The sequence below is a fragment of the Monopterus albus genome, unplaced genomic scaffold (genome assembly GCF_001952655.1).
Source record: "Monopterus albus unplaced genomic scaffold, M_albus_1.0 scaffold260.1, whole genome shotgun sequence".
Classification (NCBI taxonomy): Eukaryota; Metazoa; Chordata; class Actinopteri; order Synbranchiformes; family Synbranchidae; genus Monopterus; species Monopterus albus.
In genome coordinates this window covers 891,475-918,231 of record NW_018128140.1, presented here as the reverse complement: position 1 = coordinate 918,231, position 26,757 = coordinate 891,475, and the positions used below count along the sequence as shown (strand labels likewise).

The window sequence follows — 26,757 nt, the reverse complement described above, 5'->3', positions numbered from 1 at the left end:
TGAGCTGTAGGGTCTTATATAGACAGGTGTGTGGCTTTCCTAATCATGTCCAATCAGTATAATCAAACACCGCTGGACTCAAATGAAGGTGTAGAACCATCTCAGGGATGATCAGAAGAAATGGACAGCACCTAAGTTAAATATATGAGTGTCACAGCAAAGGGTCTGAATACTTATGACCATGTGATATTTCAGTTTTTCTTTTTTAATAAATCAGCAAAAATGACAAATTCTGTGTTTTTCTGTCAATATGGGGTGCTGTGTGTACATTAATGAGGAAAAAAATGAACTTAAATGATTTTAGCATATGGCTGCGATATAACAAAGAGTGAAAAATTTAAGGGGGTCTGAATACTTTCCGTACCCACTGTAAACCACGCTACCCAGTGTCATCCTCATGAACGCTAGATCCATCTGCTGTAAATTCCTCTGTTCATGAATGCTATGTGATGATTATGGAAATGTGGCTACACCCGCAAAATCCCAATCCTGCAGGAAAGCTAGGAGCAGGCTGCACCATCCAGCACTTTGACAGGAACAAAGACTCTGGCAAAAAAAAGGGGGGGGGGTTTGCTTGTATTTCAGAATCAGAATCAGAATCTGCTTTATTGGCCAGGTGTGTCAGACACATGCGGAATTTAAACAAGGATTTAAACAATAGTGAGACTTTATATACACACTGCTCTCCTGACTTGGAAGCAATTACAGTGTTATGTAGACCCTTTTATCTGCCTTGAGAGCTTACAGTAGTGATCATCACTGCTGTTTACGTCCCTCCCGATATTAATGTTGGCACAGCTCTTGATCACCTATATGATATGATCAGTAAACAGCAGCATGCCTATCCCAACAGAGTGGTTACAGAGCACTACCTCTCCCACATCTGGGAGAGACCCTAACCCTGTCAGACCGTCTCTCACTGCTCCTCATCCCAGCACATACACACCTCTGGAGAAAAACCAAGCCAACCATAAAAACTATCAAAACCTGGCTGGAGGATGCCTTCTTTCAGCTGCAGGGCTGTTCTGCACACACTGCGTGGACCGTATTTGAACAACTGGACTTAGTGGAGTACACTGAAACAGTCCTAGGTTACGTGAAGTTCTGTACTTATAATGTCACTGTGGATAAACGCATATGTGTTTACCCCAGTCAAAAACCACAGATGACCAGGGAGGTGCAGTCTCTATGGAGAACCAAAGACATAGCTTTCAGGTCAGAAGACAAGGCCCAGTATAGTGCAGCTAGAGCAAAGGCATCGAGGCTGCCAAAGTGCTTTCAGTGCTGACGCCTCACTGGCAGATGAGTTTAACCATTTCTTTGCTCACTTTGAGGTAAAGAGGCCCCACATGGTCACGCTGCCACTGTGGGTTCTCTCTTCAGGAACACCAAGTGTGATGGGTGCTCAGGACAGTGAATCCAAGGGCTGGGCGTGATGGTATAATTAGCAAGGTGCTCAAAGCTTGTGCTGAACAGCTGGCAGGAGCACTTACCAAGATACTTAATCTGTCCCTCATGCAGGCCACCATTCATTCCTGTCTAGTCAGCTACCATGATCCCTGTCCCTAAAAAGCCAGCTATTGAAAACAGCAGTGATTACAGACCAATTGCACTGACATCTGTAGTCATGAAGTGTTTTGAATGACTCACTGTACAGCACATCAAAGCCATCCTCCTGCTTTCAACCCCCATCCGTTTGCTTATAGAGCAAACACATGCACGGGAGACGCCATCGCTACATGCATGGCAACAGATAGGAAAGCTCCGCAGAGGGTGATAAGTATGGCAGAGAAAATCACTGGCTGTTCTCTGCCCTCCCTGGAAGACATGTCCAGTTTTCACTGTCTCTGCAGAGCCAGGAAAATCATAAGACCTCTCCCATCCTGGCCAGTCTTTGTTTACCTTGCTGCCCTCTGGGAGGCAGTATAGGAGCATAAAAAGCAGAACAAAAAGACTTGCAAACAGCTTCTTTCCCTGGGTCATTAGAACCTTTAACTCTTCAATCCTATAAACGGATTGAAGGTTCTTATTGTGTGTCGGTTTTGTGTGCTTGGTGTTTAATCAATTTTATCAATTGTAACTTCTACAGTTGTAGCCGACTTAAAACTCATTGTATTGGTACAATGACAATGAAGGCTTCTGTATTCTACATAGTAAGTGGATGATAAGTAGGATCATCACTAAACAAAGGGGTGGTCTACAACACCACCAAGTGCAGTCCTGACACATTCACAACTTGAGCCGTGAACCCCCTTCCAGTTCTCAGTCTTCAAGAATCTCAAACAAGTCCAGTGCCAACTTTAGCATGTTTGGATAGTCTGAGTTGTAAAGGTGTGATTGTCTCTCTCTCTCTCTCTCTCAGGACGTGAAGTGGGTAGAGGAGAAGCAGGCGCTGTATCAGCGCAATCAGGAGCTGGTGGAGAAGGTGAAGAAGATCAAAACACACAGTATCATTCAATGTGACTTCATTTGCTTTCACACAGTGACATGGCTGCAGAGGTGGAGGTGATGGTGCGGGTCTGCCTCTCTTGAGCACACACTCCACTGTGCTGCTGCTGTTGAAGTTCATGATTGTTCAGCTTTATCAGTATGATACTGCAGCTTGCTGTGTGACCACAGAAACCACCTAAGGTTGATGGTATGTTGCTGATGTGCTGCAGGTGAAGCAGATGGAGGGGGAAGAGCTGCGATTGAAAAACGATATTCTAGATGTCAAAGATCAGAATGAGCTGCTTGAGTTTAGGATCTTGGAGCTTGAGGTAAAACACTCTGACAGATAACAACAATGAGTTCAAATAGTCAAGTCGCGTGATGCACACTCTCTCTGTTTCTGTGGAAATGTGCAATCACTGTTCAGGAGAGGGAACGACGATCACCTGCCATTAACTTCCAACAACTCTATTTCCCAGAAGGCCTCAGTCCTCTGCAGATCTACTGCGAGGCAGAGGGAGTCACTGTAAGTAACACGAGTACACCTGTAAATACACCTGTGTATAACTATAAACATCTGAGTATACATGTGTAATAATTTTTTTATCTGAGTTGTTCTTTTTTATCGGTCAGGACATAGTGATCAGTGAGTTGATGAAGAAGCTGGACATTCTGGGAGATAACGCCGTAAGTGTATGTTGAATTTATTTTGTACATGTACGTGGCTATTACAGTTTAAAGGTGTTGTATACAGTGCAAACTACATCACCAGAACCAGCAGACCTCTGTGTTTAGTTCTGACTATGTAGAGTTTACAGCAGCGTCGCTGTAACAGTTGATCCTGATTGTGACTATGGCCACTGTCATAAGAATTTCCAAAGAAGCCACGAAGTCACTGGAATCTTTCAATAAGAAACTGGTTTACTTGCAGCAGGGAGACAAGTCAGCATGGGCATACAGAGTTGTCTGAATGAGCTTAGTCTAAACATCAAAGGGGAACTCCCTAAAGATGCAGGCGTTAATCTAGTTGACAAGAAGATTCAAACAGGAAAAGTGAACTTGAGAGGCTTTGCCCTGATAACCCCTCAGACAATAAACAATATGTTGTCCGTTCATCTTCACAATATATGGCAGGAAAGAGTTTATGGCTGGCTCCTTTAAGTCTGTAATGTCATCTGGCTGAACATATAACAACACATAGAGTACTGAAAACAAAGGTAAAACATGTCCTTTGGTTCACACAAGCAGTGTCTCACAGGTCCCTGTGATCTGTAGTCTGTTCTGAAAGGTTAAAATCCTTTGAATAAAATATGTTGGTTAATATATTGATTAAAACACAGTTTAAAACATAATAATGTAATTTTCATGACAGCCACATCTAACCTCATCTGCTGTTGAAGCTTCAGTCTGTTGCAGTAAATCCATCTGAAACATAAATCAGAATGAGCTCTAAAACACACCTGTGGCTCCACACTGCCTCTTTCATTCACATTTGACATGTGGTCAGTGTGTTTGTATTTTGTTGGCATACTTCTGTTTGACTCAGCTGATGATACATGATATGACTATGTTAATGTTTGTCAGTTTTATTGATGACATGTTTGTGGTATCACTAGTAACAAGCATAAAAATAATGACAGGTGAATTTGAAAAAAGTTGGACAAATTTTTAATCTCGGCACTAAAGGTAAACATAAAATCAGCTACAAAACACCTGTTATCTTAAAGTACTGTTTACATGTTATTGACATGTCATCATTTTCAAAATATTTCATTAACATAGTGTGTTGTTATCATGTTATTTACATACTGCATGTTTCCCTGTAGAATCTGTCCAATGAGGAGCAGGTGGTGGTGATTCATGCCAGGACGGTGCTCACTCTAGCAGAGAAGGTGATACAAAAACTGTTTACCTGTTTAAAGGACTTTGCCTTTCTGTGCTGAACTTTGAGGCTGTTTTAGATGTCAGAGGTCCTGCTGAGCCTGTTGGTCAGAGTGCTCATCTTTCTTTAGGTTAGAAAATCTGTGGTTTTCTTTTAGGATAGTAACTGTGCTTTTGGAATATGTTAAACCTGCACAGACCTTCAGAAGGGTTCTATTAGTAAAGATGTTTTTCTGTCCATCTGAGGGGTCCTGGATCATAGGTGGAGAAACTCTGGTTGAGAATGAGGCATGCAGGATGTCATTTCTCTTTACCTGTCTGTCCCTCTCCACCCGTCTCTCTTATCAGTGGCTGGAGTCCATCGAAGTGACAAAGTCAGCTCTGCAACAGAAGATGCGGGACATAGAGAGCGAGAAGGTCTGTACCACATGTAGCGTCCTGATGGCCCTCCTGCGCAAGTATGTTGACTTACACAGGTTAGGCTTAAGTGTTAGGCTAACTCAGCCCCAAAAACACTAAGGCTGCCCCCTGAAAGTCGACTAGTGGAATCATTAGTTGAGAGACTTGTGGATCAACTGGATCAACTGGGACTCTTCTAGTTGAATCTTTGTTTTTATTTTAATATATTTTATTTTTTGTCAGCCAGTGTACATTACAATAGAAGGTAGCCCGATGACAATTAGTTTTTCATCATCTTCTCCCCATTTGGTGTCCCAAACAGCAATTTGCTCAATGCTCCCCGCTATGGTCGTGGGGAATATCCCCTTCAGTGGTGACATTGTATGATGCATGGATGTATAAGGTCTGATGACAATATTTAGCAAACTGTTGCCCAGAACAATGATGATAACGAAGAAAATCCACCAGGACAAGACACATAAAGGTAAGATTTGCACTTTATTATAAGTGACTGTAACACTGTGGTCTAATTTTACAAGAGAAAGGACTTTAATGGTCGCGACGTGTTGCATATGTGCATCCGGTTTATTTGCCTATCTCAGTTAAAGTGTAAACATTAACACACAGTGGTTTACTGACTCTTTGTGTGACATGCATTTACTGAACGGGACTAGGAAGTTAACAAAAATGCACTGGGAAAACATTTTAATGAGTAATTGCAAATAACAATCCTAAATATATATTCTTATCAGAGCAATACTCATGGTGTTTATTGGAAACACAAAGGTGTACTGGGACCAGGCAGCCTGTGCCAACAGCTGGGCAACTGGCCTGAGCACAGGACAATTCCTGATGGGAGTGGAATGATGGCATTAGGGGGTTGCTGGTTTGATTCCCAGTAAGTGTGACAGCAGCAGAACCTGTAGCTTCTATCCTGATCTCTAACCTCTGTTGATGGTTGTTTCCTAGGATCTGTTCAGTAAACAGAAGGGTTACCTGGATGAAGAGCTGGACTACAGGAAGCAATCGATGGATCAGGCTCATAAGGTAAGTGGGACCAGCTAAAACCACAAAAATACCAAAAGCACAACAACTACTATACCTGCGGGAAAAAAAAACAACAACAACAAATAAGCAACTGTGAGCAACAGATGCTTGTGTGTGTTTAAGGTGGTAGTGAGTGACATTTTTGCACAAGCACTAAAGTGGTTTGCTCAAGCCAAAGACACACACAAAACAAGATGTTTGTACTGAGGAGTGCTCCAGTGTAGCTGGTGCTGCGGAGACCAACAGAATAATTCCAAATGCTGGCTGACACCAGTCAGTGTGTCATATTAGTTGATTTGATGCCTTGAACTACTGCTGTGAAATTGTCTATAAGCAAACTGAACTAATGACAGTTTGTGAATTTGCACCATTATATAATTTTCTTGTTGCTTATTTTGACTCATTTCAGTCATCAAAAGAAATGATGTGCTTTTAAGGGAAGGCAAAAAAAAAAAACAGTAACGGCATTAAAGTCAGAGGTGCAGGTGGAGAGTTGTCGGTGAAAAATTAGGAGGGGAGGGGTCAGTTTGGTCAGGGAGCAGCTCTTTCATCTGGTCTGTGACCTCCAGAAGGGGACTGGGGAAGGTGAAGAGGATGAGTCTCCACAATGTTTGGGATGTGGGGTGGAGCTTCTTTCTCTGGACCCTGATGTCTCCTCCAGCAGGCCCTGAGGTGGCTCTCCATGGTTTCTGACATGTTGTGTTCTGTCTTCTTGGTGTTTTGGCCCTAACCATAGTCGCCCCCTGACTGAAGAGGGTCATTCAGCTGGTAGCATCGCAGATCTCTGCCCATTGGCCTCTGGTTGTTGCTTTTCCTCTTGTTTCCCAGGGCTTTATTCTTTTGTTTAGCACCAAGAGAGATCCAGGGAAGACTACTGCTTAAAGATATATTACAATGCAGAAAAACGTCCCATTTCTTAGTAACCTTGTTGGCACTAATTAGCTGTGAGTTAGCATCCTCCTATCCACTATTTTGAATCAACATTAAGGTGGTGTCATTCCCATACAGTCCAGTAACTTCCATGTTAATGTTAATCGACGAATCTTAATTTCAAGCACTGCATAATATACTTCGTTGAAGATTTCCTCATTTGTTGTAGAAAGACAGTTATTCATCTCAGTGATGCTGTGTCTGGACCACTACTTAATAGTTCTTTTGCATGGTTTGACAGTTATTAGCTTCCATCGGTATCCCAGCAGAAGAAGAAAAGTGTTGTGATCAGACTTTCCCAGCAGAGCTTTGCTTACTGAATGAAAGGCATGTGATATTATACAGAAGCACAGATCCTGTGTTTATCACCTCAAGTAGCCACAAAAATGTATTTTTTCAAATTTGGCAGTGCTTTCCTCTGGCTTATATGATTAGTCATCCAACACCAAAATTAATGAGTTAGGGTGTGAGTTTTCCAAGTCTGATATGGGATGACAGCAGCCAAAGCCTCTGCCTGAGGAGGAGTAAAAACTGCCACTAGTATGAAGGACCTGAATTCCCGCAGAGCACAAAAGGGAGGGTAATGGTAAGTGCCTCTTGTTCAGTTGAGTACAGCCATGACCAAGTTAAAAGGTCAGTACACCTCAAAGAAGCTGACTCCATCACTGCGCTGTTTCATAGATTCCATGGTACAATAAGCCTGGAGCAGAGTGAAGCCTTCCAGCTGTAGAGCCAAATAGGGAACAGTTGAGTTGAGCCATGTCTCAGTGAAACATCACTGAGCAATCACTGAAGTCTTGCTTCATCTCAATTAGCAATGTCAACTCATCGTGTTTGTTGACTACGGACAAAGTGTTTACAAGGGTTAGACTCAGTAGAGGTGCACGATGGCCTCGCTGTTTGTTCTACACAAGAACATGGGCCCTCCTTTCACCTTTCCTCACTCAGCAGCCATCTGGACGAGCAACACCATGTTATGATAGAATGGTGCCATCTTTGTCATCTTTTATGATAGATAGCATATTTTCTTACAGTAAAATGTTTGTCCCTGATACAGAAGATCCTGGAGTTGGAGGCCATGTTGTTTCAAGCTCTGCAGCAGGAGGAAGAGTCCAGGATTGAGGGATTAAAGATGCAGGAGGGTCCTCTGTCTGAAACACTGTCAGAGGAAGACAGGGAGGGGTTGAAGAGAGCCATGGACCAATGGAAACGAACAGTGATGTGTGAGCTGAGAGAGAGAGATGCCCAGATCCTTCGAGAGAGGATGGAGTTACTGCAACTCGCACAACAGGTAAACATTCAATGGGCAGGTGAAAGTTTAGCCGACAGGTAAACTGATTTAATGTCTCTCATAGGCAGGATTGTATACTTCATGCTGTTGTATACTTGACATTGTGTTTGACAGAGGAACAAGGAGCTGGAGGAGTTTATAGAAGCTCAGAAACGACAGATTAAAGAGCTAGAGGAGAAGGTATGGATAATTAGATAGACTAAAGTCTGTATGAAACATATAGGCAAAGTGTTAATCTAGTTTTCAGCAGCTCTTTGTCCACACTTTTTGTAAACAAAAAGTCTGCTTCCTGTGGCTTTCTACTGACTCTCCAATTGTTTTCTTGGTTTTCTTTTAGTTTTTATTTTTGTTTCTGTTCTTCTCTTTGGCCTTCATCCTCTGGTCCTAACAGCAGCTGGTGAGTAACAAAAAAAAAACAAGATTAAATGATTTACCCTAGGTATTTAGGGTTTCCCTCAGTTATACAAAGTTTACACCAGTCACACAGGGCTTACCTCATTTACAAAGGGTTTACTTCAGGTGTACAGTTTTCTAACCCTGCATTTCATTTAAAGAGCTATAAATGATTCTATACATACATTTTTTTATATTATTAATATTTTAAAATAGTCTTCATATCACATCAAGCAACAATGGTGGCATTTCATTTGCTATTTTAGTGTGTGTGATCTCAGCAGGCAGAGTTCAGCAGCTGAACACAGCGGGGGGTCAGCCCAGTCTGGATCAGACATGCAGTAGGACTCAGGGTTTGGGACCAGCAGCATGTTAGCTTCACTTCTCCTTGACTGGCCTTCAGCTGCTGTCAGCCAATCGGAACAAAGCCCAGCTGTCAGCTGACTCTAAAGAGTCACACCCTCCGAGAATGCCACTGTGCTGCCTCAGACAGAGAGATCATTTCTACACGGATGGATGAACATGGAGTTTCACTACAACTGGCGACAAACTAACTAACTTCTTGTTAGTGGCCAGAAAGTTCTGGTTTAGACGCCTGATATGCAGCTGATAATCACATTCTGGTTCAAGCAGGCAAACTGGACCAAAGTGGTGCTGGACTTCATACAGTATTAGCTGAGCTAACTGGACTTTTGTCAGACCTAACTAACTCTAATAGTGTTAGCTCTGGTAGCTGATTTTAAACACTGCTAGTTAAGTTAGCTAAATTTGTAGAGTTATCTAAATTAGTTGATTTCAGTGTTAAGGTAATAGTTTGGGTCTGTTACAGTGAACTAACCTGTTTGTGTTTAATGAAGCTGCAGTGCCAGTGGCAATGCTCAGTAAGGTACAGTAGAAATTTATTTAAGTGGTTGTGTGGTTCACACTTGAATCTCAGTATACCTGGAAAATATCAGAAACAATTTTGTGTCTGTATCAGTTCAGGGGAATTAAACTTTGTTCTGATTGGCTGTTCCACCTGCCAACTGGAGAGTGGCTTAACGGTGTAGCCCAGCTCCACTCATTGAAGATCACATCATGTAACTTCTGTGTTGTTTCAGCCCGTTTGGAACACCTTGGGACCAAAACTGACAAGACATCAGACATGTCTCCTGGACAAAACAAAATCATGGTCTGGTCTGAGAAGTTGAAGCATGAAGTCTGAAAGTTTGAAAAATGGTCATAACCCTTTGGGCAGAGACTAGCAAAGAGACATCAAAGACTTAGCAGTGACAACGGCCGACTGATGTCATCTGGGCCAAAAAGTGGCACTTGAACACACCACAGACTAGTGCCAGCAGCCAACTAGCACCTACATTCTGTGCCGATGTGACATAAATAACTCCCCCTACCAGCAGGTGGCGGTATCTGTATTCATCGTTCAGAAAGAGGAGAAAGAAGAGCTAGAACACAGAAGTATAAGCTATAAACAAAACACCTCCCGTTCAACACAGCTACTGTTCAAAGCTGCTTCTAATTGAGAATATGTCTGATAAGAAGTTGTAAAAGACAGTGCTGTTCTCTGCCCCTGATCTTTTGGTTGTGGAAGAAAAACAGGAGGTCATGGAGGTGTCATGGGGCTTAGAATCAATTTTAACCCAGTTTACCATCATCACGCTACAGAGTTTAGATGTGATGAAAACTGAAACCAGGTTCAGGTGATCAGATATAATTTGACATCTTACAGATACCTGTGAGTTTAAACTGATGAAAGAAAGTACAATATCAGTTCTTAATAAACATGACTGAATAATTGAGGATAATTTTGCAGAACTAAAAACAAAGTAATATTATAGTGCACAGTAAACTATTTATTACTATGATAAAAAAATTATGCATCTTTTGTTCTGCTACTGAAGGTAATCAGTTGTCATTTGAAAGATTCTGATTAAATGTTTAAAAACATTTAATATTTTGTAGTTTTATTAAAATTATATTTCTTTAGTTGAGATTTTCCTTTGAAAGTTTTATTCCTTGTCAGGCTTTTCTATTTTTATTTTCATGTTGGTATATTGTTTTAAAGTCAAATTCTATTTTAAATATTTAACTGATTATCTTTAGCACTAGAGTAAACAATTTATTTTTCTGTGTGACTTACTTTATGTTGGTCCTGCAGTGTCCTCAGTGTTTAACTATAGCCTCCTCAGAACACAACCACATTTTAAAAACTGGATCCTGCTGTTGTACTTTTATTATTCCAGATGATATTTTTCTATCTCTGCTGTGAGTCTAAACTCAGTGTACATCTGAATAGTCAACAGTTTGATGTGATTTCAGATTAAAAATGTTGGGAATGGGACTGAAGACAAAACTGTGCATTTTGTTGTTGATGAGAAAGTTTTTCACAAAATGGTCAGCAGAGCAGAGATTCAGACTTTAGGCACCAATTTGATTTGTATCATCGCATCCAGTATTCCTCCTCTGAAAAATTACAGGAACCTGTGTGAAATGGTTTGGATGGCTTATGATATTTGGTTTGGACATTCATAGTCAAATTGACACTGACTGTCTGCGTGGCATGTTTCATGTTTGCTACAGTGTGTCGCCACCTGGTGTGGCAGTTGTCTCTTGTACTTTACACTTGTTTTCTTATACGGCACATCAGATGTGGGGAACAGTCTCAAATACTGGCTATGAAGAACACCTGAATTAAGCCCTTAATCCAAAACCCATGTGTAATGGTGATTGAATATGCATATGCTTTGTAACTTTATTAAAAACACAGTGAGGTGGTAGATTGGAGGGGGTCCAAAAAAACGCCAGACTTTTATGAAGACAACTGAAAATCATGTTCAGTGTTGTGTTTTTAGTGTTTTGTGTGTTTTAACAGACCCCACACCCTTTTCCTAACCTTAGCCATCTAGTCTGTGTGCCTAAAGTCATAGTTGTGCCTAAACATAACTATACTTTTGCTTTCAATTTTTGAACATTGCAATGTCACAGTTTTCAAGGTGTTATGACAATAGTACATTTTATGTTGGTGGACCAACGTAGCTATTCCACATTTTGCTGTGAGACTGGGTTGTGTGGGACATGAAGGCCAAAGTGGTCCCTGTAAAGGTAGGAGCTGTGACCCCTAACTGGGAGAGTGGCTCCAACAGGAACAACATCATAGCTCTCTGTCCAAAAGACACAGTGTGTTTATGTGTCAGCGTGTGTGTGTCTACAGTATATACACAGTACAATGTGTCTGTATGTGAGATTCTGTCAGACAGGAAGGGACTCCTCAGTTTAAAACATGGGTGCTTTATATTAACATGGAGATAGATGTTATGGTCCACTGAAGGTGTGTGTTGGGGGTGGGGAGATTAGATGACTGACTTGAACACCAGGATGTCCTCAGTCAGTAAATAACCATTAACAACTAATACTGTGTGTTGTTCGTCTATGTGCTAGCCCTGCGATGGATTGGCGACCTGTCCAGGGTGTACCCCGCCTTCGCCTGATTGTCAGCCGGGATTGGCTGACAATCGGGAGGGGCGGGGCCTAACTCTAAATGCTTCTGCATTATCTGAAGGTGGAGATAAAAGCCAGTTGTCATAGAGAGGGTAGAAATGTGAGGTGCTTAACTTCAATTTTATTGCCTGGATGAAGTTTATTTTTTGACCTAGTTGTAGAAAATGAATGAATGAATGAATGAACTAATACTATGGTAAAATCAATAAATGGCGTGGTTCTGTGAAAAGAAGCATTTCCACAGAGACACTTTGGTGATCTTCGGACTTTGTTCTGAGGCAGAAACTGTTTTAGAAATTAAGGCTGAGAATCTGGAAACAGGACCGTTCTCATGGATTTCATTTGAAAAAAAGTGGTTCATAAAACCTGCTGTCTGATCTTGTCTGAAACTCTAAATGCTTCTGCATTATCTGAAGGTGGAGATAAAAGCCAGTTGTCATAGAGAGGGTAGAAATGTGAGGTGCTTAAGAATGGGGAAAAAAGCAGAGAGAGAGATGTTAAGCCCTGCCCACTTTCACACCTGCACACAGCTGATTTTGAAATAAAAAAGGTGCAGAGGGAGGGGTTTCTGAAGCTGTCCAATAAACACTGGATTTGTTGGGTTTTCCCTCTGTAATAATAGTGATAATAGTAATGTCTAGCTAGACCTGACTTTGTAAAGTGTCCTGAGATGGCTATTGTTGTGATTTGGCGCTATACAAATAAAATTTGATTGATTGACTGACACTTTGAACAGAGTGCACTTGCTTAACTTTCTTAGATCACTGAGAAACAGCCAGACTCCCAACACTGGCGTCGATTGTAAACTGTTCCAGTGTCATTCGCAACATAGTTTAGAGCTGTGTTAAAGATATTTTTGTTTAATATAAAGACACATCAGCAGCTTATCTAGACAACAGATACTTTGGTTGATACTCTGGTTCACAGTGTCACAGGTTCAACTGAGGCAGGATCTGGTCCGGGATATAACCTGCTAAGTGACCTCTCAGCAGTAAATTAAAAATGGAGGAGGCCTTCTCATTTCACATCCCATTTTCCTGCAATTTCAGGGAAAAACTGTTGAACTGCCAGTGTTGATATCAGATCAAACTCCTGTGAATTTGCTTGGACAAGATGCTTTGTGCAAGCTGGACTGTGACATTCGATGCACCCCAGCTGGGGTGGTGGTTGACAATGCACAGAGCCAAATGACTGAAAAAAGTGGAGGCAGTGGTCTACTGGCTTGGGGATATGAGTGACACCTTTATGGAATCAGCTAAAATATGGATGGACTTCATTAAAGCTAATTTGCCAGAAGCCTTGTCCCCTGCCTGTCGCCCTCACTGCACTGTCCAATATTATAAGTCTGAATCTAAAGCAAAATCAGACATTTGGCTTAAGGAACAGCCAGAGACGGTTCAAATACAGTCTTCTTCGATTGTGCAAGTAAGCAGGGAACGGCAATGGTAGTAGAGAGAGGTCTGTTTCTGGACCAAGAATTCAGAATAAAAAAACAACGTTCCACAAGTCACACTGTTGGTAAATGTCCAAGGTTTGGCTTGCCCCTTAAAATCAGTTCAGATAATGGGAAAGAAAATGTGGACAAGACAGTGAAATGTGTTTTGCAGAAACTAGAGATCAAGCAAAATTATGGCAGTGTACAGTGGAACCTTGAATTGCGAGTAACCCAGTTTGCAAGTGTTTTGCAAGATGAGCAAAAAATTTGATTCGATATACGAGCGAGGTCTCGCAATATGAGTAGTACATATGCTTTGTCTGCCGAGCGTCACGTAACGTATGTCACAACTGTGCCGATGGTTCTTGCACTTCACTCATATAGTCAATATGTGTACTGCACCAATGGCCCCTCATGCCAGCCATGATTCTTTTCAAAGGTAACGTGCAGCTTAATTTGTTTTATTTTTACTTTATACTGTATTTTGTATTACTGTAATAATTTTTATATGGATAAGTGGGTATGGAACAATTCATCTGAGTTTCCATTATTTCTTATGGGGAAATTCACTTTCTTATACGAGTGCTTTGGATTACGAGCACATTGCTGGAACGAATTATACTCGCAATCCAAGGTTCCACTGTATATTGTCCAACTTCACAGTCTGACATTGAGAGATGCAACAGGATCCTGAAAAACAAACTGCTTAAGATTTGCATGAGCACTGGCTTAAACTGGGTAGATGCTTTGCCGCTAGCGCTCATGGCATGCAGAGCAAGTGCCCACAGAATACTGGGGTTAACACTGCATGAGGCTTGGCTTGGCCGGCCAATGCCTTTGCCAGTGTACAGAGCAGTCTTTGAACATTTTGACAAATGATATGAAGTCGTATGTGAAGCAAATGACTAACATACACAAGAGTATCTCCTCCCGTGTTGGTTTCCTGCAGGCTAGAGAGGTCCAGGAGCATGAAGAGCCCAAAGTGAAACCAGGAGACTTAGTGTATGTTAAGATGTTTAGGAGAAAGTGTGACTTTCCTCGAATAGAAGGTCCATACGAGGTGGTCAGTGCAACCGCCCGAGCAGTGCAAGTGAAAGGTTCACCTACGTGGTATCACCTGAACCACTGTGTGAAGGTCCCTTCACGGACAGTTCAGATCCAAAGCCAAGCAGTGCCAAAAGAAGAAATGAACATCATCTGGAGCAGCAGCCAGTGTCTGAGGGGAGTGAGCTTGATACTCCTCTTGACAATGATGCTGGTCATGATCCAGCTGTGCTCCCATCTCCTTGACTCTCCAGAGGAGGGAGAGCAAGGGAGAGGTGATGGAGGTGTGGTAAGAAGTAAAAGGGCTGCAGTTAAGGAATGGCCAGGGGTGCAAGAGTGGACATCGAATGGCAAAGACTGGAGGTATATGGAGAACGATACTTGGGTTGCGCGCATGTCTAAGCAATCCTGGACTTCTAACATAGACACTTTTGGTCTCTTTGTGTACTCAGACCAAATACCTGGAAGACTTGTGTGTGGAAGCGAGTGGATTTCTGGATGGTGGACCAGCAGACCGCATGACTCTTGGGGACAAGATCAGTGTTCCATCAGAGTGAGGGAAAGAAGTTAATTGGCAAGATGTTTGGGTGGTTAGAGTAGAATTTAAGCCACCATTGGGATTGGGACAGTGAAATGAGACATATTATGTCACATGGAGTAAAGTTATAAACAGAATGTCAGATGCAATTGAAGAATTTGTAGTCCTGCAACCCACAAGTGGACCAGTACAAAACAGTAGATCAATTGTTGCTAAGCCTTGGGCTGTAACCGCTAAACCAGCTAAACTGCTGTGAGGAGTGCTGAGCCTGAAGGAACGGGCGGTAACTCCAATAGTAGTAGATTAGATTGGGTCTGCAGGACAGCGGCTGACTGGGCTGACGGTTTCAGGCCAGGAGTAAAAGGAGTGCCATTTGATCAGTGGGACAATTATGCAGAGGAGGAAGAGCATGGTCTTGGTAACAGTTTGGAACAAAATAGCTGGTACAGGTGGGTTCAATTTGCAGGATTACAGTGCCTTGCGAAAGTATTCGGCCCCCTTGAACTTTGCGACCTTTTGCCACATTTCAGGCTTCAAACATAAAGATATAAAACTGTAATTTTTTGTGAAGAATCAACAACAAGTGGGACACAATCATGAAGTGGAACGAAATTTATTGGATATTTCAAACTTTTTTAACAAATAAAAAACTGAATAATTGGGCGTGCAAAATTATTCAGCCCCTTTACTTTCAGTGCAGCAAACTCTCTCCAGAAGTTCAGTGAGGATCTCTGAATGATCCAATGTTGACCTAAATGACTAATGATGATAAATAGAATCCACCTGTGTGTAATCAAGTCTCCGTATAAATGCACCTGCACTGTGATAGTCTCAGAGGTCTGTTTAAAGCGCAGAGAGCATCATGAAGAACAAGGAACACACCAGGCAGGTCCGAGATACTGTTGTGGAGAAGTTTAAAGCCGGATTTGGATACAAAAAGATTTCCCAAGCTTTAAACATCCCAAGGAGCACTGTGCAAGTGATAATATTGAAATGGAAGGAGTATCAGACCACTGCAAATCTACCAAGACCTGGCCGTCCCTCTAAACTTTCAGCTCATACAAGGAGAAGACTGATCAGAGATGCAGCCAAGAGGCCCATGATCACTCTGGATGAACTGCAGAGATCTACAGCTGAGGTGGGAGACTCTGTCCATAGGACAACAATCAGTCGTATACTGCACAAATCTGGCCTTTATGGAAGAGTGGCAAGAAGAAAGCCATTTCTTAAAGATATCCATAAAAAGTGTCGTTTAAAGTTTGCCACAAGCCACCTGGGAGACACACCAAACATGTGGAAGAAGGTGCTCTGGTCAGATGAAACCAAAATCGAACTTTTTGGCAACAATGCAAAACGTTATGTTTGGCGTAAAAGCAACACAGCTCATCACCCTGAACACACCATCCCCACTGTCAAACATGGTGGTGGCAGCGTCATGGTTTGGGCCTGCTTTTCTTCAGCAGGGACCGGGAAGATGGTTAAAATTGATGGGAAGATGGATGGAGCCAAATACAGGACCATTCTGGAAGGAAACCTGATGGAGTCTGCAAAAGACCTGAGACTGGGACGGAGATTTGTCTTCCAACAAGACAATGATCCAAAACATAAAGCAAAATCTACAATGGAATGGTTCACAAATAAACATATCCAGGTGTTAGAATGGCCAAGTCAAAGTCCAGACCTGAATCCAATCGAGAATCTGTGGAAAGAACTGAAAACTGCTGTTCACAAACGCTCTCCATCCAACCTCACTGAGCTCGAGCTGTTTTGCAAGGAGGCATGGGCAAAAATTTCAGTCTCTCGATGTGCAAAACTGATAGAGACATACCCCAAGTGACTTACAGCTGTAATCGCAGCAAAAGGTGGCGCTACAACGTATTAACTTAAGGGGGTTGAATAATTTTGCACGCCCAATTTTTCAGTTTTTTTATTTGTTAAAAAAGTTTGACATATCCAATAAATTTCGTTCCACTTCATGATTGTGTCCCACTTGTTGTTGATTCTTCACAAAAAATTACAGTTTTATATCTTTATGTTTGAAGCCTGAAATGTGGCAAAAGGTCGCAAAGTTCAAGGGGGCCGAATACTTTCGCAAGGCACTGTAGATGTGATGATAGGGGAAAGAAGTGCAGTGCTGGGAATGCCACATGGTGTTCCATTGTTACCTGTAGGACGTTTTGTTTGGGTTGAGAAGACAGGAGCTGTACCTGTAGGGAGAGTCTTGACCATTGTAGCTACAAGTGGAAGCTGGACACACTGAACTGTACAAAGCCAAACTTGCATCCAGCTCCCCAGTTAAAAGGAAGCTCACTGCATGTGCAGGTTCCAGGGTGTCCTTATTTTGATCAAAATATAGCATTAGCTGATCACTTTTGATGGTGTGGTGGACAACATTTGTATTCAGTTCTCCCAATCAACTGGGAAGGTAGATGTGCTAGAGTACAGGTGGCTCAGGAGTTGATCACACTTTGCCTCGGTAGAGCAGGTTAAGAATGGTAGTGCCAAAAGCAAGAGAGCATATTCTCCAGATCCCAGAGTGTATCTTGACTCAATCTGCCAGCCAATCCCAAATGAGTTTAAAGCCAGACATGAGATTGCATCAGGGTTCAAGCCTATCTTTCCGTGGATAACTTCTAATAAAAACACTGAGTGGATCAACTACATTTTTTATAACCAACAGCAATTCATCAACTACACAGATGAGGCTCTAGGTGCATTAGGAGAGCAGGTGAGTGCTACAAGTGCTATGGCCTGGCAGAATCGACAGGCACTTGACTGGATTCTAGCAAAAAAAGGAGGGGTATGCACTCTCAGGAGAGTACTGTTGTACTTGCATACCAGGCCATACAGCTTCGGAGGAAGCCTTCACGGAGGCTATGAGGAAGCTCAAGGCTTTGAAGGCTGAAGTGATGGATAATGCTGGTAAGGATACTAATATGGGCTGGATAAATTGGTTAGTGAATACTTCTAGTTCCTGGAAAACAGGGTTTAGTCAGATTAGTGGTAATTGTCTCTATTGGAGTGGTTACAATGAGTTTTGTCCTGTGTTGTTGTTTTCCTGTCCTGAGCTCAGTGATATTTAGAGCAGTTGAGAGAAAAACACTGCAGATGGTAATGATGGCACAGGAAGTGAAGCAGAATCAGACTGGGGATGACATTGAAATGGAGTGGCTGGACATCACAAAAAATTACAGTTTTATATCTTTATGTTTGAAGCCTGAAATGTGGCAAAAGGTCGCAAAGTTCAAGGGGGCCGAATACGACATCACATCTCCATACAGTGGGTACGGAAAGTATTCAGACCCCCTTAAATTTTTCACTCTTTGTTATAATGCAGCCATATGCTAAAATCATTTAAGTTCATTTTTTTCCTCATTAATGTACACACAGCACCCCATATTGACAGAAAAACACAGAATTTTTGACATTTTTGCAGATTTATTAAAAAAGACAAACTGAAATATCACATGGTCATAAGTATTCAGACCCTTTGCTGTGACACTTAAATTTGAGATTTGTTTATTTTTTATTTAGTGAACCAGACATTCGTGGGATATTTTACAGTATAAACATCAACTTCTCAGTGCTATCTGGTGGACAGTCTGTGATATAGACTGCATTTCTAAATTGCCACAAAAAAAAAATTCTTAGAATTTCTGTACTAATATTTTTTGTTACTTTGAGCCAACATACATTATATATCAGTACTGATATAACTGCAATAAATTGATATTGAGCAATATACTGTATCTCTAATATCAGTGATGATACTGAAATAGCATTATTCTCACCCACAGAGGGCATTATTTCACTTGTAGCATGGTCATTACTCAAACAGGATTAGCTGTGTTGAAATCAGAACCTATGTTTGTTTCTTTGGTTTTGGGTGATTTGGCAAATCACCAGCCACTGAAAAACAGAATAATATAATATAATGTAATTTTTTCCATTCTTTTTAAATTTCTGATTAAAACTATTTTTGTTATGATTTAATCCATATGTTTGTCACATCTACATGCTGACTATGATAAGAAGAATATATTTTTTCCTGCCATGGTTGTTGCACTCAGTGATGTCTGGACATTTAATTTTGAATAAAATACATATGATCTGACTTGTGTTATTAAAACTCACTACATTATTGTTAATAAAAGTCACAGCAACATCACATCAAGTGAAATATAAATCTGCCAGGCTGACACTTATAGAAATGTGGAAGTAAAAACAAGTGATTTTCATTTCTACTGGTGATAAGGAAGAATTCACCATTAAAAGGCATACAAGTGTAAGTGTGTGTGTGTGTGTGTGTGTGTGTGTATATTAGTCAGTTTTGAGTGTTTTGAGGGCAGAGACAGACAGGAGGCAATGCAGGACCATGGCTCCAGTGTCATAGAGCAGCAGCAGCAGTGTCACACTCAAACAATAGGCCTGCAAGAGTAAAGAAATACATCTCACAGTTATAATTTATTATTTCTACAGAGACAAATACACAACAAGAAACAAATGCCACATACCATAGCATTTATAACCTTTAGAATATAACATACTTATCAGTAAAATACAATCAGTTCTACTCATGCTTTTCCTTACATGATGAATCTGACTCTACTCTTTCCATTTGATTTCATGTATATTTTCCTTTATAAGACCATAATTCGGCTCATTGCTCCATCCTGTTATCTATTTTTGAGCTTTCCTTTCCTTTTTTCTTTGCCTTAACATGTCAAAAGAAAAGAAGAGCTTGATCACACTGACCTTCAGCAGTTCCCCAGGACACTCATAAAGTGAATCTCTGTAGTCATGGTCAGTGCACACCTTTTCACTCTGTACAGTGCTGAAGCTGTAACAGTACAGGCAGAAGGCAAGCAGTGTCCCAATTAGGCCAACCACATTGCTGCAGGCACAACCCTGAAGCTGTGGAGGGGAAGATCCACTAAGTTACTCTGAAAAAGTCACGCTGTAGGCTACACTGATTATATTGATTGGCCAACATTTTCATTTTGATCTGAAATTACTATAAACACTTAAAATAATACCAATAAATGTTCCCTCCTTACAACCTTTCTGTACCTCCACTTCCCTGATTAATGCCCCTAAAATATATACTAATATATATCTGTTTCCTTTGCTCTTTACCATGTTGTCTGTTGTGCTCACTATAGCCTTTGTGCTTGTTAGCCTCAGGGTTCTTGTTTCCCTTGAGTGAACTTGTTTAATTTGGTTGGACTCTACTTATTTTTGGACACTGCATCTTATCAGCTCACTTGGATTTATTGCTTGGCTCAAACTGTGAATGAATCTCTGACCTTCCACTAGGATTCTGACTCTGCCTCTAGTTATCTCAGCTAGGTTTTCTGTTACCAGTACTCAAACTAAGCCATGTTTGTCCTCGTTTTGGTGAAATATACTGCTATACTTTATCTGCCATCCTGCCTGAGTCTGCAAATGGATCCTCTCTCTACCAAGTGTATTTCAACATAATCTGGGACAACTGTTTTCTTTGGATATACCATGTAATACCTGATTTTATATGATATTTTATTGTTAAAAATGTGAACTTGCCAGTTCTCTGCTGGGGTTCCTCTCACTGGCCATAGTCAATGATCCTCCTGCCACAATCTGCAACACACACACACACACATTATACATGATTATGCAACGTGAGTGGATTGTATTATCTCACTAAAGCTGCACAAGTAAAGAACTCCGTTCCAGTACAAATTAGAAATGTGGACACATACAGTTTATTTAGAACTCCTTAAAAGAAAGGGTTAATTAGCATACTTCTGTCACTTGTTGCCATCTTGCTACTGACACTCTATTTTGGATATATCTGCATGTATGTATTTCATTACAGCCTAATATTGACTGTTTGTGGTTCTGTGTATGTATTCATCTTGTATTTTTAATCATTGTCATATATTCTTGTATTACTTTTTATTATTCCATATGTATTGAAAATGCACTTTTTGCTAAGAAGAAACTGCAGTTTAGTGTAAATTTTTTATGATGCCATCTAGTAATTTAGATAAAGTTGTTTTCCTATTATTTTTTTCCATGTTTATTGATTGTCCTAAACACTGTGTAACTCTGGTCTTATACTCTGTTTTTAGGTGTGACTGTAACTGCCCTGGGACTACAGATGAAAATTATCATTTTGGACTCTGGAACATTTGTAGCAGTTTTCATTAATGTGCACTGTTCTTAGCAAATAAGATATGAAAAATAAAAATCAAAAAAATAAATGACACTGACTAGAAAAAAATGGAGTGCTAAAATTCTTCAGGGAGGATATGCTTTTTCTTGTCAGTGCTTTGTAGTTCATCAGATATATTCATTGGAGGATAAGCGTTGAAGTGGTTGAAACTAACAGCCAAGGGCACCACGCACAGGCAGCGTGTGGATGCTGATATGCTGAAGGATCACCCTGAAAATAATTGCTGAAACAGCTGAAGGATCAGAAGAAATGACTAAAGTTCTTTGTTGAAATAGCTTAAGGATAAGATGCGGTGCTTAACGACTGAACATTTAGATACCAGAACAGTATCTGTAGCCGAAAGTATGCAGGAGTTAAGCGCCAACAATTTTTTGGAAAAAAGCTGAATTTCTTAAAAAGTATAAAGGTTAAAAATGATTACAAACAGGAATGTCCTTAAAACGCTGAACATTTAGATACCACAATGGTGTTTGCAGCTGAAAGTATGCTGAAGTTATTAAGATGTGAAGATTTTGCCCCATTCATTTGAATGGGGCAAAATTTGTTGAAAAAAGCTGAATATTTTAAAAAGTATAAATGTTACATGATGCATGTCAGTTCACCGCCAGTGTGTGGGCTTGCATTGAAAACAATAGTGTTGGGACTGATTGCTCCCTTGCCAAGTGGCGAGAGGGAAACGAGCTGGACCCAGAAAGCAATGTATTGGTTCAGGTAACACAGTGGCTTTATTACAAAATAGCAAAAAACAGATGAGAGTGGATAGATGAGGCTCTAGCTTCAGGTTGGGCTGATGGAGTCAGAAGGACCGACCGGAACCAGGCTCTACTTGTGCACCCAAGCTTCATGGTCAAAAACATACAACAAACAGGCAGTGAACATGTCTGACTTGGTCTTAAGTACTAAGGAATGCAATCAGCCAATGCACCCCAGCTGTGAGCCACACCCGGGAGCATGTCTGTGGAGAGAGAAAGCGAGAGAGACAGGTGGAAGCGAGCAAACCTGACAGGACCCCCCCCCCCAAGCTTGCCACGGTGAGCCAGATGGAACGCCCGGCCCATGTGTGGGTCTAGAATAAAGGACCAAGGTATCCAGGAGTGTTCCCCAGGCCCATAGCCCTCCCAATCATCCAGCTGGGAATTAGCCCCAGCGGCGCATGTCCAGGATGCGCTGGATGAAATATGGAGGACCACCATCCACCTCGAAAGCAGGAGGAGGAAGTGCAGGCAGAGTTCAAAGTGGGCTGCAGGAAATCGGTTTGATTTGAGAAACATGAAAAACTGGATTAACCTGACCTGACCTGACTGAGGTCGCCGGAGGTGGACTGCCATGGGATGAATGACTTCAGTGATGAGAAAGGGGCCCAGCTAATGTGGTGCCAACTTATGAGAGAATGTGTTCAGATGAAAGAAAGACTTGCTGTCCTGTCTCATAAGTTGGTGCTGCTCGTCGTCAGCAGCCAGCCAAGCGACGGTTTTGTTCAGACGTGTGGGTGGGGATGGCTACGGTCTCCTTCTAGATCAGTTGGCAGTGGCTGATATGGGCTTGAATTGAGGGGACCACCACATCAGTGTCTTCTTCTGATAGCAACAATGGTTGGTATCCCAAGGAGGCCTCGAAGGGGGACAGTCTGGAGGCTGAGCTGGTGAGTGAGTTATGGGAGTATTCTAGCCATGGCAGCAGGGTGTTCCATGAACCCAGCTCAATTCCAGTTATGCAGCGGAGAGCATTTTTTAGTTCTTGATTCAGCCTCTCAACTTGCCTATTAGTCTGTGGGTTAAAGCCAGAAGATAAACTTGATTTTACCCAAATTGCTGAACAAAAAGTGAACCATACCTGAGGGATGAACTGTGGGCCCCAGTCAAAGACAATATCAGATGGTATACCATGGAGGCTGAAAATGTGTTGGACCAAGAGCTCTGCCGTTTCGTGGGCTGAGGGATTTGTGGCAGGGCAATGAAATGGGCAGCTTTGGAGAACTGGCCTATGATGGTTAGGATGATAGTGTGGCCCTTTAGATGGTGGATGGCCGGTGACAAAATCCTGGTCCACTATATGGGACCAGGGGCAGCTGGGTATGTGCGCAACAGACTGGCCGGATGCTGATGGGAGGATTGGGACTGGGCACAGATGGTGCAGGCTTGGATGAATTCTCTTGTGTCCTGGTCTAATGTGGGCCACCAGAAGTGTCGTTTGAGTAATGATGTGGGTCAATGTATCCTGGGGTGGTAAGCTAACCAGGAGGAATGTGCCCACTGTAAAACCTGGGTTCAGACTGAGTCTGGAACAAATAGCTGGTCTGGTGGGCCATCCCTTGGGTCTGGATGAGTCAGTTGAGCATCACGGATGGTCTCCTCAATTTCCCAGGAAACTACGGCCACAATGCAGGATGAAGGCAAAATGGTATCAGGGGTCTCCTCGGTGACTGAGGGACTGAACTAAATTGAATTAAATTGTGTGGTTTCATGGTAGTTGCCAGCGACCGTTAATTGGATGGAGTAGTTTGGTGGATGACATAGGCCAACAACTGGCTGTCAGTTGAGTGCGTCTCAAGGCTATGTTCCAGGGGTTGAGGTATGAGTTTAAGTTTGTTCACCAGTTCAGTGTCCATCAGATTCTCCCCAGCTCCTGAGTCCACAAATGTGGTTAGAGAGAAGGTTTGACTGGAGATGCTCAAAGTGACTGGTATTTCTAAGCTTGTAAATTTATGAGTAGTGTTATTTTTAGTATGACTCGCCAGTACTCCCACTCTCACTGATGGGCCCCTCCTTTTGGCCGTATCTTGCACTCCTCGACACAATGATCCAGACTACCACAGTACATACAGGTTCCTGATTTATACGCGACGCTTGTTTTTGAGGAGTTAAGTTGAGTTCATCCTAGCTGCATGGGTTCCTCCTCAGACCTTGGGTGTGATATGGTGGAATCAGTCTGGGGGCTAGAATGGGTTTGAGGAGGACTGGCTGGTCTTTGTCATGGTAGCGTGGGTCTAGAGTGACTAGAGGTGCTGGCTTTTTCCCTTCGGCATTCACGGAGGCGATTGTCAATCTTGATGGTGAGGTTAGCTAGTGAATTGAAGTAGGTGTTTTCATCCCTGATTGCTAACTTATCCTTTATGTAGTCCTGTAATCCATACCAGAAAGCACTCTGGAGGGCTTGGTCAGCCCAACCAGCTTCTGCAGCCAGCATATGTAACTCCACAGTATACTAGGTGACGCTGTGGGACCCCTGGCATATTGTCAACAGCCATCGGTCACACTGCCCTGGTGATCAGGATGATCAAAGACTGAAGTTCCTGAAAGAATTCGTCACTTGTAGTCCTGATGAATCGACCTTGTGAGTCCATAGACTCCACCCACGTCAAGGCATGGCCCCGGAGTTGGTTAATCACGAAATTGAATCTTGTGTGGTCAGTGGAAAGCACGGGGCTGCTGGTCAAAAACTTGGCAACATTGGAGCACAAAACCCAGACATTTTTCTACTTCCCCGAAGAATGGTTTGGGGTCTGGAATGGGGCCCTCCTGTGCCAGACTTGGGTGTGGTGCGCTGGTAGATGCAGAGGCTGCAGCAGTGCCAAGGTGGGTGATAGTTGTGCTACTTGCTGAGTGAGAGCCTTGATTATTTCCATCTGCTGCTGCATCACTTCTTCCAGATAATCTATCTGTGCCCTGTATTTAGCAATGGTCGGGTGCACTGGTAGATTACCAGAACTGGTACCGGCTGGGCCCATTGTTTGACCAGTTCGTTAGGATTGATTGCTCTCTCGCCAAGTGGCGAGAGAGAGCGAACTGGCAGTTAACCCCCATTGAAACAAAGTAACACATTGACAAAACAGTACTGAACATGGGAAACAAGACAACAGATACATGACATTACAAACCACTACAAGATTGTAGTGTGTGAAGTGTGGGTATTTCCAACTTATGCAGTCTATGAAAGAAAGGGAAGAGGAGGGGAAAATAAATAAATAAAAAATTACCAATAATAATGATGATAACAGTACTACTAATAAAATCAGCTTGTTACATTTTAGAGGTTTATGGGAATGTGTGTGGCCTCAGCCCCAGGTGTTTGTTTGAAGTTGAAATGTGTTAAAAATGGGTTCCATGTGTCCTAAAAAGCTGATAAACTATTCTTGTGAGTGGATGCCATTTTCTCTAATGTGATGTGTTCTATCAGAAGGTTGGTCCAGTGGTTCATGTGTAGTGATTTTTTTGATTTCCAGTTTTGAAAGATTGTTTTCTTGGCAATAGCTAGAGAAATGAGGAGTGGGTTTTTGTATTTAATTGGTAGGTGGTCAATGTCTGTGATATTACCAAGTAAGCAAAGTGATGGACAAGGAGGGATTCTACAGCCCAAGATGGTGGATAGATTCTCTGTCACTGCCATCCAGAGGGAATGAACTGGTTGGCAGGTCCAAGTAGCATGAAAATAATTGTTGGTGCAACCTAGAGTGCATTGTGAACAGATGTCTGTGTCGGTGAAACCCATTTTGAACATTTTACTTTGTGTAATATGGATCCTGTAGATATTCTTGTATTGTATAAGTTGTAAGTTTACATTGCTCGTAATAGAAAAGATGTTATTGCAAATTTCTGTCCAGAAGTCGGAGTTGAGGGAGAGAGTAAAATCATTTTCCCATTTGAGTTTTGGTATTGTTATTGTTGAGTCTGTATTTGATATGAATTTATATAGCTTGGATATTATTTTCTTGGAGGATGTAATTTTCATAATTTCTTCAATTAATTTGGAGGGTTGTAGTGGGTTATTGGTTACACTAATCTTTGACTTAATTATGGATTTTAGTTGATTGTACTGGAGGAACTGTTCTCTCTGAACTCTGTACTTCTGGATCAGTGTATTAAATGATATGAACTGGTTATTTTCAAATAGGTGATGTGAGTGATTCCTTTGTGTTGCCATGTTATGAAATAGATAGGGTTATTTAAATTCAGAATAGAATTTAAAATCCTTCTCCTAACATACAAAGCCCCTAATGACAAGGCTCCATCGTATCTTAAAGACCTCGTAGAGCCTTAACATCCTAACAGAGCACTTCGCTCTCAGACTGCAAGTTTACTTGTGGTTCCTAGAGTCCACAGAAGTAGAATGGGAGGCAGAGCCTTTAGCTATCAAGCTCCTCTCCTATGGAACCAGCTCCCAGTCTCAGTTCGGGAGGCGGACACCCTCTCTACCTTTAAGATTAGACTTAAGGCGTTCCTTTTTGATAAAGCTTATAGTTAGGGCTGGATCAGGTGACCCTGAGCCTTCCCTTAGTTATGCTGCTATAGGCCTAGGCTGCTGGGGGGCCCCATGATGCTCTGAGTTTCTCTCGAATAGTGATAACAGTAAGGTCTAGACCTTACTTTGTAAAGTGTCCTGAGATGACTTTTGTGATTTGGCGCTACACAAATAAAATTTGATTTGATTTGATTTGATTCCATGCATTAGACATAACACTCTTGTTTCCAGTAAGTAGGTTCCCTGGACTGGTAAAAAATTGATTTGATTATGCAGTTGGAAATCAGGGCTGTGCCAAATTGGAGTGTATCTACATGGTGCAAGTGATGATTTAGTGATTTTGTTTGCTTTCCACCAGACTGTCAGAGTTGAGAGTATTGTGATGTTCTTACAGTATTTCATTTTAATAGAATTTGGTT

At 41.8% G+C, this 26,757-nt stretch overlaps 1 protein-coding gene across 1 annotated transcript in view; it reads left to right on the top strand.

Annotated features, from left to right (window-relative positions):
• The window catches only part of jakmip3 (Janus kinase and microtubule interacting protein 3), a 32,672-nt gene extending 20,148 nt beyond the window's left edge, over positions 1-12,524 (top strand). The window contains exons 15-25 of the mRNA XM_020621524.1: positions 2,363-2,425; positions 2,661-2,759; positions 2,858-2,956; positions 3,064-3,117; positions 4,257-4,322; positions 4,660-4,728; positions 5,680-5,757; positions 7,745-7,978; positions 8,093-8,158; positions 8,316-8,375; positions 8,638-12,524. Of these exons, the coding sequence (XP_020477180.1) occupies positions 2,363-2,425; positions 2,661-2,759; positions 2,858-2,956; positions 3,064-3,117; positions 4,257-4,322; positions 4,660-4,728; positions 5,680-5,757; positions 7,745-7,978; positions 8,093-8,158; positions 8,316-8,366 (879 nt within the window). The 3' untranslated portion in view covers positions 8,367-8,375; positions 8,638-12,524. The remainder of the gene's footprint in view (positions 1-2,362; positions 2,426-2,660; positions 2,760-2,857; positions 2,957-3,063; positions 3,118-4,256; positions 4,323-4,659; positions 4,729-5,679; positions 5,758-7,744; positions 7,979-8,092; positions 8,159-8,315; positions 8,376-8,637) is intronic.
• Positions 12,525-26,757: the final 14,233 nt, after the last annotated feature.